Source organism: Hypomesus transpacificus, chromosome 7 (genome assembly GCF_021917145.1).
Source record: "Hypomesus transpacificus isolate Combined female chromosome 7, fHypTra1, whole genome shotgun sequence".
NCBI classification, from domain to species: Eukaryota; Metazoa; Chordata; class Actinopteri; order Osmeriformes; family Osmeridae; genus Hypomesus; species Hypomesus transpacificus.
Window position 1 is genome coordinate 940,173 of NC_061066.1, and position 17,867 is coordinate 958,039.

Genomic DNA, 17,867 nt, shown 5'->3' on the forward strand with positions numbered 1-17,867 from the left:
GCACATTGTTTACGACTGTACACTTAGCAATTCTATCACCTCAGTTTCTCTCCCGGTATAAGTTGCTAATGTGCAGCACCCCTTTGGACAGACAAATGGTTGCTTTCTCTTGAGTTTACAAAAGTCTTAGTGTTGTTAACAGTCTTGTGTCACATACACACACAAACACACTCTCAATCACACACACACGTACACTTTTAGCTTCTTTCCTACGTTTAATATCCACAATGCCAAAGATAGGAAAAGAAACCAATCATAATCCATTATGAATAATGTATCTCCATTTCCACAGAGAACAGATGAAGGAGCTGAAATGAGAAATGGATAATTACTGTTTCTGTGTATTGATTTTGCTTTGCCTTGGAGAATTCGTCCTTTCCGTAATTAGGTTTAAGATTACACAGGAAGTGCCTCTAAATGAACAATTATCATCTTAATTATGGATGAGGGATGCCTGGACGGCTGGACCCATCCTAGGCACCCATTCATTAATCACTGGAACCATCTACGCTTCTGTTGCTGAATAGATATAAAGTGCTGGGGATGTAGTGGGTAGTAAACAGCAAGACCCCCATGGTACTCACATATTTGAACTGAATGCCTCTGCAAAGTGAGTCTCTGCTCCTACCACATGACTTCCAGGATGTGGAAGGATGCAGTACACCCCCAGGTGCTACACAATGACACCAACGGAAGTCTTGTGGTTGAACACAACAAGCAATGTGACAAGTGTTTCTTTTTTAGAAGGTAGGAAAAAAACAATTATTTTGTGCCACAATCAGATGAATAATGACTTGTCTTGAGGTGGGTGGGTGGAGTCCGTGTTCATATCAGATCATGTGACTGCTGTGGGCACATAGGAATGTTAAGAGGCTGGATCTTTTTTTTTGGTCTAATCCCAGATATTTGACATCAAAGCTAGTTTTTCTCAGTGGTCTATTGTTCTATAAAGGGAACATAACATTGAACGGCTCAGCTCTGAGACTAACCTTAGACACGTGTGGCGTTTTGGGCTTTCTAAGAGCTGATGTCGACGATAGAGGCACAATCGTGCATTTATGTCAATATGTTCACTTGCGGACCGCTTTGAAAACCACGGCAACTTGTTCAGCTGGTCCATAAAAGCAACAATAATTCCACCTGATAGACACTCAATGCTCGCTGTGGGCAGAAAATAGTCTGGTGACGCCGAGTTTGTTTCATATCCACCCTCGTTGTCGGACACGAAGAAACATCAGAAGCTATTTATAACATGTCTTCTGTGCTGCCGGGGGCTATGCCAGTCTGTAGGAACATCTCTCTCCCTGTTGCCATGGAGCCCGGAATCGATGACATCACGAGAAAATGGGGGAGAGGGGGAGGAGGAGAAGGATGTAGGGCTGGGGGCGAAGAGGTTTGAAGATGAAAGTGACATGGTGTGGATGGGGTGGGGGGGTTGGTGAGTGGTGTTTATCATGACCAACCCAGAACAGGTGATGAATAGCAGCAGAGACAGTGGGCATCCAGCTGAAGAACTCAAGGGCCCTCATGCACTCAAGTGAGACACAAACAAGTGCAGTGCATATCACAATCTAATGCACCACATGCAAATACTCACTCACACACACACACAGAGATAATAAACAAGTACATTTACATGAACATAAAGTGGATTATGTAAAAACAGGCCAAAAGAGAACAATCTCTCTGTTGTCATGTCTGTTGTGAACACAGAGGTCTGCTGTAGTGTTTCTGTACACAACATCAACAGTTTCTCTCAGGGTTACATCTGATGAGTCTAGATGGCACTGCAGTCAAAACAACCCCAACAAACAATCGATGGTTTCAGCAACTTCTTCTTTCAACTCATGGCCCTTCTAGATGTTCTGACAGACATCTAGTTCCAGAATGCCACATGAGCTCATAGCAGATCAAAGATAAACTGACCAGAGGGTTGACAAATGTATGATCTATTATCTTTAACACTGGTTGCTCCACAGGCAGCCCACTCGTTCTCAAATCACTCATTTACTCCAAAGGCCTGATAAATGATGTCTGAAACAAACGTATGGTTGGCAAATGGTGTAAATGTTGTCCTTAATGAGTCCTTTGTGGCTGCTTATGGACTTGCTAGCAGATACGTAGCTAGCTAGCAGATATGTAGCTAGCTAGCAGATATGATGACTGATTATCATGTTTTTGCTCCATATGCAATGAGAACTCATCTTTGAGAAGGCTATTGTCTCTCCAACTAGCTAATAGTCTACAGCTGTACTTATTTATTTTGATTTCATCACTTTTTGTCTACTATACTTAAAATATAATGTCTATAAAGGAACAACTTGTTTGTGCATAGGTGTTGAGGATTGTTATCATTTGAATAACATTTATTTTGAGGCTTTTCACAAACCATCACCAACTGGTCACTATCGTTTTTAGTTTTGAATCGTGTGTTGATGTAACTCAATGCTTTGGTGTATGTGTTCTGCAGGTTTTGTGTGTGCGAGTGAGAGACTGAAAGTGTGACTTGTGTTCCAGCACAGCCACAGCACCGATAAGCCCGTCTTATCTGTCTTGTGGCCAACTGCTGCACATAGAGATAGCAGCTTGGGGAAAACAATGGGTAAACACTAGCACAACACTAACAAGGTAGACAAGCCTCATTGTTCCCTCTCTCCCTCGTTCACACTTCAAAATGTCTACACCCTCAGTTCCGTGGTAGAGAATTCTCAACAGTGTTGCTACTGTTTCACACAACAGCATCATGGTCTCTTCTCTCCCCCCCACCCTCACTCATTCTCTTCCTTACTCTCCCACATTCTCTCTCACAGTATTATTTTCTTCCGCTGTCATTTTTTCCGGATTCTAAAAATACCATCCCCACCACCAGCCCCCCCCCCCCCCTTTTCTATGGTGGAGCTAATGGGAGCCAGATCCTTGAGCTCTGCTTCACACAAACACAGCCCTCGCCTCCCTCACTGCCACTAATAACAGTTGAAGCATGCAAATGTGGATTTCACACTCTTGATGCTCTTGCGCCTGGCAGTTTGCACATGGGTACAACTCAGTATGTCTGAGGTTGAGTGTGTAAACAACCTACACATCATGGCAACAGTCCCCATGGGACCCATTTAGGAGGCAGTGTAAGTCAATGTTAGGTAGACAGAATGTTGCATGTCATTATGACAAAACATGGGAAGACACACTCCCCAAGTCACCCCACATTCAACAGTGGGTTGTCCAATCACAGTACCAACAATAATAAATACAGTACCAAATGATGGATGTACACTGCACAAGACTTGTGCTGGTCTTTTCCCCTCGCAACAGTATGATATGACAGCACCTGGGTATTTCTGGCATAAATGTCAACAGCAGTTGAACCGTGAGTTGGGGGAAATACGATTTAGAACTAGAAGGCCAATTCAGTTTGGCGAGGAAATGTCAAGATAAAGACCAATGACGTAAATATGAAAAACAGAAGAAGATTGACATAGTCTAAATGCAGAACACTCATGCAATAAGAGTGAAACATACTGCAACTTGTGTTTTGTAAATGGCTTTTATTAGCAAAATAAGGGAGATGAGACTACAAAGGTTCCCCATTCATGGAGAACACAAACAAACAGCTGTGGCAGTCTGTGTAGTTTACAGACCAGAACTGTGTGTTTGCCCCCATTCATCCATTCATCCATACATCCATTTTACTACATGTAGTTGGATTTTAAAACTGTCACTCCAGTGTTTAAATCCTCATAGAGACACCAACGCCTCCAAACTTAAAAATACATTAAAATATACAGTAAAATGTGACTCCTCTGATCCTCACAGTCTTTGACACTGTAGCATAATATAAGCTCAGTGACCCACCAAGCAGTCTCCATTTTCAAAATGGCTGATAATAGTGGATAACTTGTACTATTAAACCTCTTTCTGGATGTGACAGTGTACATATCAGTATCGGACAGCTTTATTGGCTGCGTGGTCTCAATCTACAGGGGGCTGTCTGGGCTACGTGTTGGACACCATGGTGACCCACATACCTTTAGACCAATGGGAATACCACTTGATTGGTCGTGGAAATGTGCACACCAAAGATATAGGGGGCATTAAATTATGAAACATTTCATCTTAATGTTGAAAGTGTTCAGCAGGCAAAAGAAACAAGCATTTGACAAGGAGCACAAGCATGCGAAGGCACAAGTACCAACAAACTGGATTCAAAACTGGATCCTTTTTCCCCCTGACAATAAGGAAGGAGAGAAGGAGGGTCTCCATCAGAGGCAAGCATCCTTTTCCAGGGAGGCCGGCGAAAAGGAACGACGACAAAATAAAGAGAGCTCCTTCTTCTTCTTTCACAAAAAAAAACAGAACAAACAAAAAAATGACCTTGAAAAAGAACTGACACTTTTACAATAATACAAACATTCTACACAAACGTTGTAACGCTATTTCAAAAAGTTCCAAGACAAAAACATAAATAAAGCTGTTAAAAGTGGCATATAGTACAGCACTGGTCCGTAACTGATCTGATCCTCCAAACCCGACTGCTAGTCATCTCCACCCTAAAATATACACATCACTCACTCTGGTTCTGCTGTCTGAGGAGAGACAAAGAGAAAGACAAGGAGAGAGACAAGGAGAAATAAGATACTCCATTAGATACACTGGCAAGCTGGCCCTTGTAATGAAAACAATATGTTAATGCTTGGCCTTGGCACTATAATTTCACAAACACCTACAGCAAAAAACACAGCTGAATCTGAAGCCCACTTATTAAAGTTGGCCATGATTATAGATGATTAGATTACACAAGTTTGCTGTATAATAACAAGGCATAATGCTGCTGGGTAGAAGCTGCACTCGTGTCAAACATAGCAGGAGGACTTGGGGCACAGGAAGGAGGTGGAGAACAATGCTCCTAGAGATATCCTATGTGCAGCCTGTGGCTTGATCTCAATACCATGTAGGGTAAAGGCACGCCAAGGTCATGTTTATGACAACTCTATACCCTTGCCCCAAGTGACACATACAGTACGCCCTCGTTCATGATCCCAACATTTATCATCCCACCCTCCCTGTCCTCCTTCCATACGCGAGCACACCTCCACCTAGGATGATCCCACATCACCCCTGACCTGCACTGAGACAACGGGACTCAAGAGGAACCAGGAACGAGCCTCACCAGGACATGGCAGCTTGGTCTCCGCCCGCTTCTAGAACAAGCCGCAGTCCTTCAGGTTGTTCTTGATGATGACGTCGGTGACGGCGTCGAAGACAAACTGCACGTTCTTGGTGTCGGTGGCGCAGGTGAAGTGGGTGTAGATCTCCTTGGTGTCCTTCCGCTTGTTCAGGTCCTCAAACTGACACTGGATGTAGGCTGCCGCCTCCTCGTACGTGTTGGAGCCTGAACCACAGAAGAAGAAGCTTTGAGAATGCAATGCAACAGGAAGTGACCTCACAGAAAATACAGAGAGAAGTGAGGGAATGTCAACGCGATTCTTGTAGAGCAGCCAAACAGACAGACACACCCCTTCCCGCTGTATTGCTTTCCTCTCTTTGTTCGCCTGTTAAAAGGTGGACTGAAACATCTTCTGTGGTTCTTAAACTGACAATTGTTTTAGGATGTACACTTCAGGCCAATGTAAACCAGTTCTATACGCTTTTATGGCCACTTCAATGTAGGATGAAGAGGAAACAGGTGTTCAATAGGTTGGCGTTAGTGGTTTCCTGATGGTCTCACCGGCGTACTCTGGATAGCAGATGGTAAGCGGACTTTTCTTGATCTTCTCCTCAAACAGGTCCTTTTTGTTGAGGAACAGGATGATGGAAGTGTCTGTGAACCACTTGTTATTGCAGATGGAGTCAAACAGCTTCATGCTCTCATGCATACGGTTCTGTGAAGAGGAAGAAGAAGAAAAAAGACACTTTAGTGGGTGCTAAAACAACTGCTTTCAAGTCATAGTCCACACCATGCTTTCATGTTTCACTGGTGAGAACCGCAGAGGTGCTGCCCCCTGTTGGCAGGCTAACCCAAGATGGGAAGCCGGAGCTGGGAGAACCTAACCCCACAGGTGGACGGGTCTCAGGGGGGCAGACAGAGCCTGTGTTCCAGGGCAGACAGGAAGAGAGGCAGACGGAGGCAAGGCAGCCAGATGCACTGATCTTTAGAGTGATCTCTGGAGTGTACAGGAGTGGCTTGATTGCTGATTGATCTCAGGTCAGAAGAGGGAACTAGATTAGGACCAGGAGGGCCTGAAGAGGTTCTGCTGGTCCGGGTCTCTGATTGCTCGTTGTTGTGATTACAACTGGTATCAAATATAACTGGCATTCTAACTTGACCAGGTGACCGCTACAGTACTGCATGTCTAAGGAGCTTCACGACATGTCGGCGTACCTATCCCCAAGACTAAAAGGTCGGTGGTAACCAAGGTGCCAGTAGTACTAGACCCAGGTGAACAGGCTGAGAGGAGAGAGGACACAAAGTGGGTTAACATGATCAGGACCCACGGTGGACACTGGTCAGGTGGCCTCTCACCATCTCCTCGTCCTCGGCCAGGACCAGGTCGTAGTCGCTCAGCGCCACGCAGAAGATGATGGCGGTGACGCCCTCGAAGCAGTGGATCCACTTCTTCCTCTCCGACCTCTGACCTCCCACGTCGAACATCCTGAGGAAGTGAGCGGGACGCCATACAGTGTCAACTGAGAATGCACCCAGGCGCACGCACACACAAACACACACACACTCACGTACAAACAAATGTGTAAGCACACACAAAGTTTCTAGAGAATAGTTTCTTCCTTACATACATCTTTTATCTGATAGTCCCAGGGGATTCCCCAAGGATTCACATTTTTGCTTAGTCTGACTCTCAAACTGATCAAGGGGGATGCTTAGCCAAGACTCAAACCAACAGGATAATGAGTATGGTAATAAAGAAGCACGAACAGACAGGGAATGATATTGTCCCTGTCTGTAGTGGAAAGCTAAAGAGCTGTGCTAAAACCAAGGCCCCTTTCACACTGAGACCCCTATCCCAGTGGTTCAGCCCACAGGAATAAGCCCTGTGCTTTTGTCCACTATTTCAAGACACTTTGTCTATGGCAACTCCCACTCCCGAGTGCAAAGGCCACCAGCTCTAATACACTTGGATAGGCTTTTCATTGTACTGCCCCATGCAGTGGAGTAGCACTGAAACCTAGCAACACAAACTATTACAACATGGCTTGAAAAGCTGCTTAGTTTTCAATTCCACAGACGACGGGTCATTGGTGAGGAAACGGCCAAGCAAGGCCTGCAGCTATGGGACAGCATTACTCACTTCCTGTTTACGTCTCTCAGCGGAAGGCCAGAGCTGATGTGACTCAATGATGACCTCATGCAGAGTGCTCACACACACACACAATGTTGTAATTTAACAGCTGGGCAATCACGGGAAGGGAATTTCTCCGGCTGTGGAATGACTCGCATACATTTGGCAAGAAGGTAACCTCGGGTCTTCCTGTTAAGACTGTCAACACTTTGGACATTTGGATTGATTGTGAGGAAGTGGTGCTCACTTGAAGTGCAGGTCCTTGAAAGTGAAGTGTGTCTCCACAATGCCTGTGGTTTTAACCCGGGTCCTCAGGACATCCTGCTGAGTAGGGATATAGGTGGCCTGGGATATCCTGTCCAAATCGTTCAAGTAACTAGGGAGAGAGAGAAACAAAAAGAGAGAGAGATAGACAAAGAGAGAGACAGAGACAAAGAGACAGACAGAGAGAGACAAAGACAGAGAAGGAAATGGAGAGACAGACAGGTTGAAATGTTTGTTTCACTGACATTTCCCTGTACTTTCACAAGGACAATGGAACAATTGTTAATCAAATGCCAGCTTCACCTCTGTGTGCTGATTCCATATCTGGAATTGAGGACAAGTCACACTGTGACCCTCACTGTCTCCCTGGACTGTCTGCTGCTACTTCTGAACACCCTGATGGTGCAGCCTACATCAGGCTGTGGTCGGAGATAGTGGGATGACAGGCTGTAAACGAGGGTAAATAAGCGCTACATCTGTGCCATGTCCATCACTCAACCCCTATGGATCTGTTAGCTAACAAAGGTCAGCAGTAAGTCGGGATAACTCCTGACTCTGGACCCACGTGAAACCATACCCAGACTCTCCCAGGGGGTATTCAGGGTGGGACGGCATGTTGTGGAATTTAGAAGCCTCCTCCCATCACACACACACACAGCACATCTACAGTAATCTCCCTCACTTCTCAAATAGCCCCACTGTGCATTTCTCTTGCAAGAGATTACGACAGAAAGAGAGCAACCATTTCCGCACAAACAAACAGCTCCATGGCCAGCCTTGCAGAACCCCTGTTTGGCAGGACACCAACAGTGACGCAGTTGTGAGGCACTGTGGCCATCGATTAGGAAGAGGACCCACAGCTGTGGCTCTCAAGCCTGGCCAACAACAACAAAAATCGGTGACAATCGCTCCGTTCAAAACAAGGTATTAGGGTTTCCCAGAACACCATGCAGGGGCTACCTCGATGAGACTGCTAAATGGAAGAACATAAATAAAACACCTCAGCAAAATCAATGAGAGATTCCACAGAATGGGACTTGTTTTCGACGGCTGGTTAGAACTTCCTCTGGTTCGTTTACTGCCTGAGAAAAGTTCAGCCAGTGACAGGTCCTACATGGAAAGTCAAGGACTCCACACTGGCTAGCCTGCGTGTTACTGGCCTGATACCACAGTGCAAATATTGACAGTCTCACTCAAGGTTCAAATGGAAGGTGGACGGTTGCGGTGGGGGTGTTGACATACTTGTCGGCAGACCTAGACAAGCTACCTGTGGGGGAACTTGGTGTGTCTGACAAGGTATTTCGCTGATAGATGCAGCTGCAGCAGGTGGGTCCACTTGTTCCATAAATAAGCGATCAAAAAGGAGAGCAGTATACATCCCGCCCCATGGGAAAAGGGTCTGAAGAAAATGCAGGTCTGTGTGTAGGCATATTTATATACTGCATGTATGTACAGTAGGTATGTATGCGAGTGTAGAGATGTGCTTGTGCGTGTGTGTGACCGGGGTGACTCACTATGCTGCAGAGTCGTTGAGCTGGTACTCGCGGGAGCGGCTGAAGCAGGCCTGGACCCCCCCGTCCTTCCAGAGGCGTCTGATGACCCCCGCAAGCTCTGCCGTCATGAAGCCCTCCTCTGCTGAGCCCGCCAGCACAAACAGCTGCCGCGCGTCGTCCTGGCACACACACACACACACGTTAGTGTGTTTTCAGTACGTTTTGGATCGGCAGTTCTTATAAACCCTAGATGCTGGAAAGAACCAGATCCGCTCTGAGCAATGACCACCTTTAAAAGACCCCAAACAAGCCTCCCTTTCTAACAAAGCCCTGATCTTGATACAACCGTGATGGCTTCAGCTGTGTGGAGGAGCACATGCTTGCACCTAACCAGTAATTATAGATCCGAAAGAGAGACGATAAAGACTTCCAGATGGGGCCCTGGACACGAGCGGTGCACAGATTATCCAGGAAATGGTTCCAGTGTGATGATGAAGTCCCATTGGCTAAGCTCCCGGGAGCCCCTCCCATACTCACAGCTCTGGAGGCGTCTCCAAAGTCGATCTTGAGGCGGCCCATGGCTCGGATGATGGCGATGATGGACTGGATGGTGTTGCTGTAGACCACGGCCTTGTACTGCCTGCACTCCTCCTCTGAGTATCCTGCCTCATGGATGATTCTGCATGACACACACACACACACCAAACATCAGTTTGACTCTGTGGAATGGATAAGGTGCTTCTCCAAGTATGATGTCTGTTGACAATAACATTACTCAGAAATGATTGGAACTGCGTGAAACAAATGGGCTGCGTGGCAATGAAGATGACTAGTCTAGGACAATGACATTAGTCATATCTGATGAGATTGTCCACGAGGTACACACACACAATGGTTTGTTTTGATTTTGTGAGAATGATGTGAACGGGCTGAATGGATGGGTATATTAGTGGAAAAACAGATACTCACTTCATCTGCTTGACAATGGTACTCTTCCCCGACTCACCAGCACCTGAGACACAGAGACAGAGAGAGAGTAGATATTGTGGGAGGGAGAGAGGAAGGGGCAGTAAGAAACAATGTAAAATTGCTCATTTTTCACAACCAAGAGCTGTTTATTTTATTTTCCTTGACATAATTGAAAGCTGCCACAGAACACAATGCAGTATATAATGTGTTATACAAGCACTTCCCTTTGCTAGACACTTAACAACGCTAAGAAGATGACTATGCCAAGAACTCATCTAGAGGGACACAGTAAACGGGCCCTGATTGTCTTTCCTAAGTTTGATATTGACTTCCTCCCTCCCCCCTTGAGAGATGCTCTGCTGCTGCCTGCTCGATAATGGCCCCTCCCTGCAGCTCTCTTTATTGGTCCGTTCCAATGGCAGCACTTACAGCACATTATCTAGCCATCTAGCCCAGCCAAACTACCCATCCAGGCCATCACAGGACACTGCCTGAGCACCTCGTGCCATAGCATCGAGAGAGAGAGAGAGAGAGAGAGAGAGAGAGAGAGAGAGAGAAAGAGGAGAGAGAGAGGAAAGAGGGAGAAAGAGGGAGAAAGAAGGAAAGAGGAGAGAGTTGCTGGAGTGGATTCGTAAACACTCAGGCAATGAGTCACAAGCTGGTCTTCTTACAACCTTGACGGCACAAATGCTCATCTACCATTCTGTTGGTCTGTCTGCCTGCCTGCCTACCTACCTGCTTGTCTGCCTGTTTGTCTGTCTGCCTGCATACAGCGCATCATGGGAAACTTTCCAGACAGCCTTCTCATCTTCATTTGTTTTTGTTGTCGGCGCATTCATACGTTTCTTGATGATAATGTCATGTTTGAAGGAGAGAGACGGTGTACATGAAATGCTTTTCCCCCCCATTGTCGTGGAGAAACAGCTGGAGTGTTCCGGGGCTCAGACAGCCCTGGCTTGGGGTGTGAGAACGCCAGACACAACATCTGACCAGCAGCAACTCTGGGAGGGGAGGAGAGCTTCCTGGACAGACAGCCAATGAGAGTGGAGTAGGCCAGATGTCAGCCAGCCCAGCAGCACTAGCAGAGCAGAGCTCACAAAGGGTAACAGTCAACTGGCGGACGCAAATGCGCTCGCTCACGCACGTCACACTGCCATGGCAACAATCCCTGGAACCAGACATGCGTATAGCGTGCGTCCTCGGTCACCTGAGTGGAGTGGCTGAGCGTTCAGTGTGAAGGTGGATTGTCACTACCGCAAGGAAGACCATGTATTATTTATCAACTCATTATGGCCTCGTAATCCACGCAGGGAAGCCTCTTCCGATGCCCCTGCTCTCGCTAGCCTCTGCACGTGGAAATGACATCTGTGTGACCATCATCATTATCGGTGCTCAGCCCCCTCCTTGTGTGGTGCATTAGACACATTGCCACAGAGACGCTCTCAGATCGTCCTCCTCCTCCTCCTCGTCAAAAACACTCACTCACAGGCCAGCAGGGAGCCCTTATTGCTCTCATCTCTCTTTGTCTGGCTTTTTGGATGTTCCACAGTCAGCACTAAGGAAGTAGATCATACCGTCAACTCGTATCTGCCCCGTGATCCAGAGATATGAAGGAGGGAAAGAGGGACTAGTTCTTCGGCAGCGGCACGTCGCCTGCTTGCAGGTCTGTATTAAGTTACAGCCCCAAACAATGATCCCACTCTCGCTTGTTCTTCCAGGGCACACAGCACCGCCACGTGAACCTGACCCTCCAGCCAGACGCCCCCTACAGGAGGCAGCAGGGAGTGTATCCGAGAGGGCGAGCGGAACAAGCCGAATTCCTGTGGACAGAGTTTCCCTGGAGATGGATGAGGCGTGTTGAGACAGGAGAGGTGACGTCTCAGCAGAGAACTGACTGTTTAATTGGATAGCTTTCACCCAAGGCCCTTTTGTTTTGATTATGTGTTACCTCTGTGGTGCTGAGCAGCCCTGGAGAAGATTTCTTTAGTGTGTGTGTGTGTGTGTGTGTGACTGTCACTGTAGCAGTGCTCCAGGGCTTCACATGAGCCAGTGAGATACCCAGTGGGACAGTGAGACAGCAGACACACTGTGCTACAGAGAGAGGGACAAGGCTAGCAGGCGGGTGGATGTATAGAACCCCCGGGGTCTGGCTAAGGGCCTTTTATCACTGCTAACAACACAACACAGCTTCCCTCCATACCCAGACTCACTGCCCAACAGCCCAGATCTCCTGAATCCTCACCCTCAGACAGCCTGAGATGACTTCTGTGTAAACGGACCGCTCTCTCAGCGAGATACCAAACTAGAATTTCGTGAAAATCTGTTTGGGACAAAAGTTTGTTTGAAATACACCAAAGAAACAGTTCGCTATCCAACCGTTATTCAATTCCATTGACTGCTTTGCCGGAAGCTAGAAAAATCACCATAACTTTGCTCTACTCAGATCAATGTGAATTAGATAAAGAGAGCTGTGCTTGAGGTCTGGTTACATAACTGATCCAAGTGAGTCCTTGATGCTGGTGATGTCTTGACCAGGGGCGTGACCCGCCAAGCTTCAAAGCCTTGCCTCAGAGAGACACCAGTGGGCCTGATTTGACACATGGGCCATTAAGTGAGTAGAACCACAAAGCTGACCTCTGGCAACCTGCGTCACAACAGTGAATCATGTTAATATACACACACACACACACACAAACACACACACACTTTGATACACCCACTATCCCAACCTAGGTCTGGTCCAAACCACTAAGCCAGCTGCTTTTTGTTTCGGACGGTTGGAAACTATTTTAGGAAAACCCACCAAGCCCTCCAGACAAAATGGAGGATTGTATAGATGAGTGATGTGTTTCTTAAGCCCACCAACATATCTTTCCTGGAATTCCCCCTGGGTGTATTTCACAGGGTTTCACAGAGGTAGGAGAGGAGAATGTGGTACGGTACTCGTTGGTGACAACAAGGGATTGCTATGGAGAATGTGATTAAAATGGCTACAGGCCCGCAGTCCAATTATAGCACCGCGATAGCCTAGTTAAATGCTAATTCACTTGGAGCTTTTATATAATACTGGCTCGCTGACTAGCTAGAGAATAGCTGTTGGGGTTTCTGCCTTCCAGAAACCCTCTTGGTCTGTGAGGCAGTTCTGGAGAACTGTCAGATTCGATCCAATAGTCCCAGCCCAGGGTTATCTGTCTGGGTCAGCAGGAGCGTGACCTGGGCTTGGACTGGCTAGCTGGCTGGCTGTCTGACCAGCACATGCCAGGGCAGTGCAGGAGAGAAGAAGCAGTGCAGGAGAGAGCGTGGTGGGGAGGGGGGGCTACTTGGCCTCTGCTGCCCAACAGCTCAGCACCCACATAAGTGGCACCACTTTAGCAGAATGAACCGTCCCCATACCAGCGTCACTTTTCCGTCTCCCTTTTCCCCTCCATTCTTTCCAGCTAACCCACAAAGATCCACTTCTGGAATCTGTTCTGCATCCGCGAACGTCAACGTTGGCAGGATAGGTTTTAAGCTGCAACCAGCATGGAGGTAGAAGAAAAGACATTTCTTCGTCTTCCAGCGTGACACACACTGCTTGATCGTAAATCAATGTTAGGACTTCAGCCGTTTATATTAAGATCTAAATCTCTTTCATTCATATCCCTCCAGGAGTCTTTTGTGAGCATGACTGAACACACACAAATCCAGTAACTCCCCACTTTACCTATCAACAATCAATGCAGCAAATCATTGGGATGGATCTAAAGACAGGCAGATCAATGGACTGCAGACTGTTTTCCCACAAGTACACGCTGGCTAATTTGGTGAAAGGGGTGATGACTAATGATTGTGACAGTGAGGAAGCAATGAAGGTTATTCAATTAAATTTTTTCTATATTATCATGTCACATCCTCTGGTCTCCACTGATGGTTAGTTCTGTGTGACAGGTCTGGTCTGTGAATCTCCCAACATCTCAAAGGATTTTTCATCTAAGAGCATACAGGATACATTGAGGGTGCAAGTGAGATGTTCCACAGAGAAACGCACCTGGACAATGTTCTGGTACTGTATCCCTGCAACTTTACTGCATGAATACAGGAACAAGGCCCATAAACCAAGTTGTGCCTTTTTGCCATTTTTCAAAGCATTTAAAGCAAGATTTCCAGTAATTATGTCATCTACACAATACAGAATTCACATGAGACAAGCTGACAGACTGTGAAAACTAGAAAGCACTTTCGAAATTCAAATCAGCCCTCATGCAAATAACACCTGTTTCGACAGGTGCATGGCTACACGCCACTGACGGCTCCCACGGCACGATATGCTCCCGCACACACACACACACGCAGGTAAACACGCTTGTACACCCACGCACGCACGCACACACACACACACACACACGTGTACATACACGAATGCATGCACGCCCGCAGAGAGCAATGACAGGTGGTGTCTATTTCACAGGCGTAACAGCAGAACATCTCCACCAGCATCTCAAGCACTGCTAATGTATCACACAAACCTTACTGTAAGCTCCGAGCTACAGTGCCTTAGAACTCTCAAGGAGGTTAGGCGCTCACAAAGACGACTGGTCGGGCAAACACAAACAAGAGTAGAGGCTCTTCACCTTAACACCTTCTGAGCGCATGGTGCTCTCCATTTTGTAATGCCCCTGTCATTAGGGTGGGGATCTTAGCACACACTCTCTCTCTCTCCCATTTCCCTTCTCCTGGTATGGCCTGCCTGCCTGTTTTGTCCTGCCAGTCATTTGAACAGGCCATGTCTGTTACCTGGTTACTGACCTTTATGAAACACAGAAAGCATGTTATGGTGCCAACACAAACTTTCAGCCTGCAGTAGTAAATACTCCAGTGGCGCCCAAATGCCATCAACATTATCATATTCTCATGGAAACAAGAACCATTAAGTTATAAGCAAGATGCATAGAAAACGATATATAGCTTGGCATTACTGTCAAGGGAAAAACTGGTGGACTGACATTCTCTGGAGGAAAATGGAGGAAAATATAACCTCTGTTGCTCCCTGGAGCAAAATAACTCTACTTGACTGTACTTGCTTGCCTCTAATCAAATCTGCTATGTCTGCCTGAACAAGTTACAGTGGAATGTGTCTTACAGTACGTCAATCAGAGAAAACCTGACAAATGACATGGACCATTTGTCCCAGCAGATGTGGACAGTCTGATTTCTACTCTTATGATGTATTTGGGGTGGGAAGATCATTGCAAATATAAAGGCTTAGATACCAATTCAAATATTTTACAGGAAAGTTAATTAACAAAAACTCACAATAAAATATAAATATTTGTAAAATGTACAATGTTCAATTAAAGTACAATGCTGCCAATACCATCAAGTCAAATAGACAAGTTGTTCTTGTTATGCATTTACTCATGGCTGTTCTGGTAACCTATATTGTCTTTTTCAATAATACCATGGTGTGTGCATGTAAACATTGACTTGAGTCACATTCTCTTGCACAAGGCAAGTGGAAACAGGAAAAGTAGTTATGCGTGCTGATTTGAAAAACGAACTGTGTTGTAATGTGAAAAAAAGACACACTGCTATAAGGATTAAGCCAGTGAATCTGAATCTGAATGGGCAGAGACAAATGTCTTGGATCAACCAAAGAGGAGACTGTAGCAACTGCTCTCATGGGTAGTTAGTTGACTCAAGACTATTGCATCATGAAGTACTTTTAGTTTGCATGAAAATATTGTTTCAATCAGGCCTACACCCTACTAATTTCTATGTAAAGCCAGAATGGTTAGAATGGAAATCTAAGACGTTGCAGGTGTCTAAATAAGTAATGCTTTGTGTATTTGGGAACTTCAACGTCATGACGACCACAGAAACAGCTAAATTGTGAATTGTGTGGGTTATGCGGAAAGCGGACGTGGAGGAAACATTGTTACTGTAATTTTCACTTCGCCTACGGTGAAGGGTGTACGTTATTTTACACAACTTAAGAGCTCGGTGTCAAGTTATATGAATAATGCGAACAATGGAACAAAGTGAAGTTCATCAACACCCGTTCTCTTTTCCTTACCGAGGAGTAGTAGCTTGACCTCTCTTGCGGCTTTCTCCCCGTCGTCCCTCAGATTCCTGTCGATCATTTTACTGCGCTCCACCGCCGCCTTATCCTCGGTACTCAGTGTACACCCCATCGTCAAGCAACTCCTCCGGACAAGGCGATGTAAAAATGCAAAAATATATACTATACTACAAACATTCAAGGGCTAACCTGTTCCCCTGGCCCCGCACACGCCCTGGAACAAAATCTATGTGTCTCGAATGGGACACTTTTCAAAGATAACATGGATTAGTGTGTCTCTTGTGAACACATAAACCCTACGGTTATCAATAAAGTATCGTCGTCGCATAGATTGAATTTTAAAAGGAGAACGCTGTATTGGCCGTTTCTCTCCCACTTAGGGCATGTGTATCTATCCGCTGCCACAGTGAGCTATGTTCTGACTGAGGTTTCTCTGACTACATTTACCAAGAGCAGCAACATCCAGACTTCCCGTTTCAGTTTTTGCTGTCATAATAAGAGTCTGTGGCCATGGTTGTCATGGCTTTTAGTTTGACAACAATTTATCTGGGGAATGGGATTGATATATGTTATAGGTAGTTTACGTGAGAGGGTCTATTAAGCATCCAATATTTAACTGGATATGACCGTTTTCAGCTTTTTCCGTACATCTACAGACACTTCCTCATTTCAGAAGATGAAATGTAAAAGTCTCCAGTGGATAGGTTGCGGACAATGCTGTAAGAAAATGTTTAAGTTACATAACATCATAACGTCAAAATAGGATGTGTACGAGGCGTACAACTCATTGATGGTGAACCATCATATAGCTACCCTAGGCAGCCATTTCTGGGACACGTCAAGAGAACCGATTGTAAAAATGTAAAATATGATGTGTTATGATCATTATAGAGGCAGAAACAGGTATCTACAGGTGTGACATATACATTACATATGAATCATCTCAGATATATCTGCCCTAGAAAGGTTTGGACCAGTCAAGTAGGTGAAATGATAGTGCTGACCCCCAATGGATGAAGTGAGAATGGCAGAATATTTCAGGTTTCGAGGATGACCATGGAGGCTCTTCACAGCAAGTTTAAGAATGGGGTGAGAATGACTTGGCAGTTTATTGAAGGAAGGGGGACTTACTTTCAAGCTACTTAAGCCTTATATCCACATCTGCTCTGTTCTGACCTTATTGATCTGGTCAAGGTTATAAGTTATACTAACCTTAAGTAGTGTGTTATCACTCATGTGGTAATTCGTCTATATTCTAAGATGGATCATGGCCATGTTAGTCTATATAAATCTGCATGTGCTCTACAGAAAAGTAAAGGACGTCCCAGGGACAGCAGACATCCAATACCCAAAGTAGATGAGAATGAAACATAGTAAATCATCCAGTATGTTTAAGTGCATGACCGAGATCAAAAGTCTTGCACTTCTCAGTTGTACTATAGATATTGTGGTTGTTTGCGGTTTGACGTTTGGAGTTTCTTCGCTTTGAAACACCCCCCACCAGACTGCTCTGATGAGCGGAGCATTAAAGAGCTCTGCGATAGTGCACTGATACCCAGGGGCAGGAGTGCACTCTTCAACAACCTTCAACCCTCTGATGTTGCGTAATTCCCACCGCGAGCCGAGTCCTGGGCCACTGCCAGGGCAGTCTTCACCTCCACCTGTCCCCCCAGTCTCTCTGCTCCTCTGACACCACTGCTGCCTCAGATACTGCCTCACACACCGCCTTACACACCGCCTGACACAGACAGAGACAGACGGACGGAGGGACACACATACAGTACACACACA

The 17,867-nt window shown here is 46.0% G+C and overlaps 1 protein-coding gene across 1 annotated transcript; it reads right to left on the reverse strand.

The window, feature by feature from the left end:
• Positions 1 to 3,527: 3,527 nt before the first annotated feature.
• On the reverse strand, positions 3,528 to 16,519 carry gnai1 (guanine nucleotide binding protein (G protein), alpha inhibiting activity polypeptide 1). The gene is made up of 9 exons (XM_047022700.1): positions 16,071 to 16,519; positions 10,019 to 10,061; positions 9,587 to 9,728; positions 9,071 to 9,228; positions 7,540 to 7,668; positions 6,518 to 6,647; positions 5,723 to 5,876; positions 5,165 to 5,386; positions 3,528 to 4,580 (listed from the first exon to the last, which is right to left on the reverse strand). The coding sequence occupies exons 1-8, from the start codon at positions 16,186 to 16,188 to the stop codon at positions 5,196 to 5,198; spliced, it is 1,065 nt and encodes a 354-aa protein (XP_046878656.1). The 5' UTR covers positions 16,189 to 16,519; the 3' UTR covers positions 3,528 to 4,580; positions 5,165 to 5,195.
• Between the last annotated feature and the right edge of the window lie 1,348 nt (positions 16,520 to 17,867).

What these genes read in the sequence shown, in the direction of transcription:
- gnai1 (XM_047022700.1), bottom strand. Translation starts at nt 16,188, where the DNA reads ATGGGGTGTACACTGAGTACCGAGGATAAGGCGGCGGTGGAGCGCAGT. An exon ending in ACCATTGTCAAGCAGATGAA is followed by an intron (nt 9,729 to 10,018) that starts GTGAGTATCTGT and finishes TGTGTCATGCAG; the next exon opens with AATCATCCATGAGGCAGGAT. An exon ending in TTCAAGGACCTGCACTTCAA is followed by an intron (nt 6,648 to 7,539) that starts GTGAGCACCACT and finishes TCACTTCCTCAG; the next exon opens with GATGTTCGACGTGGGAGGTC.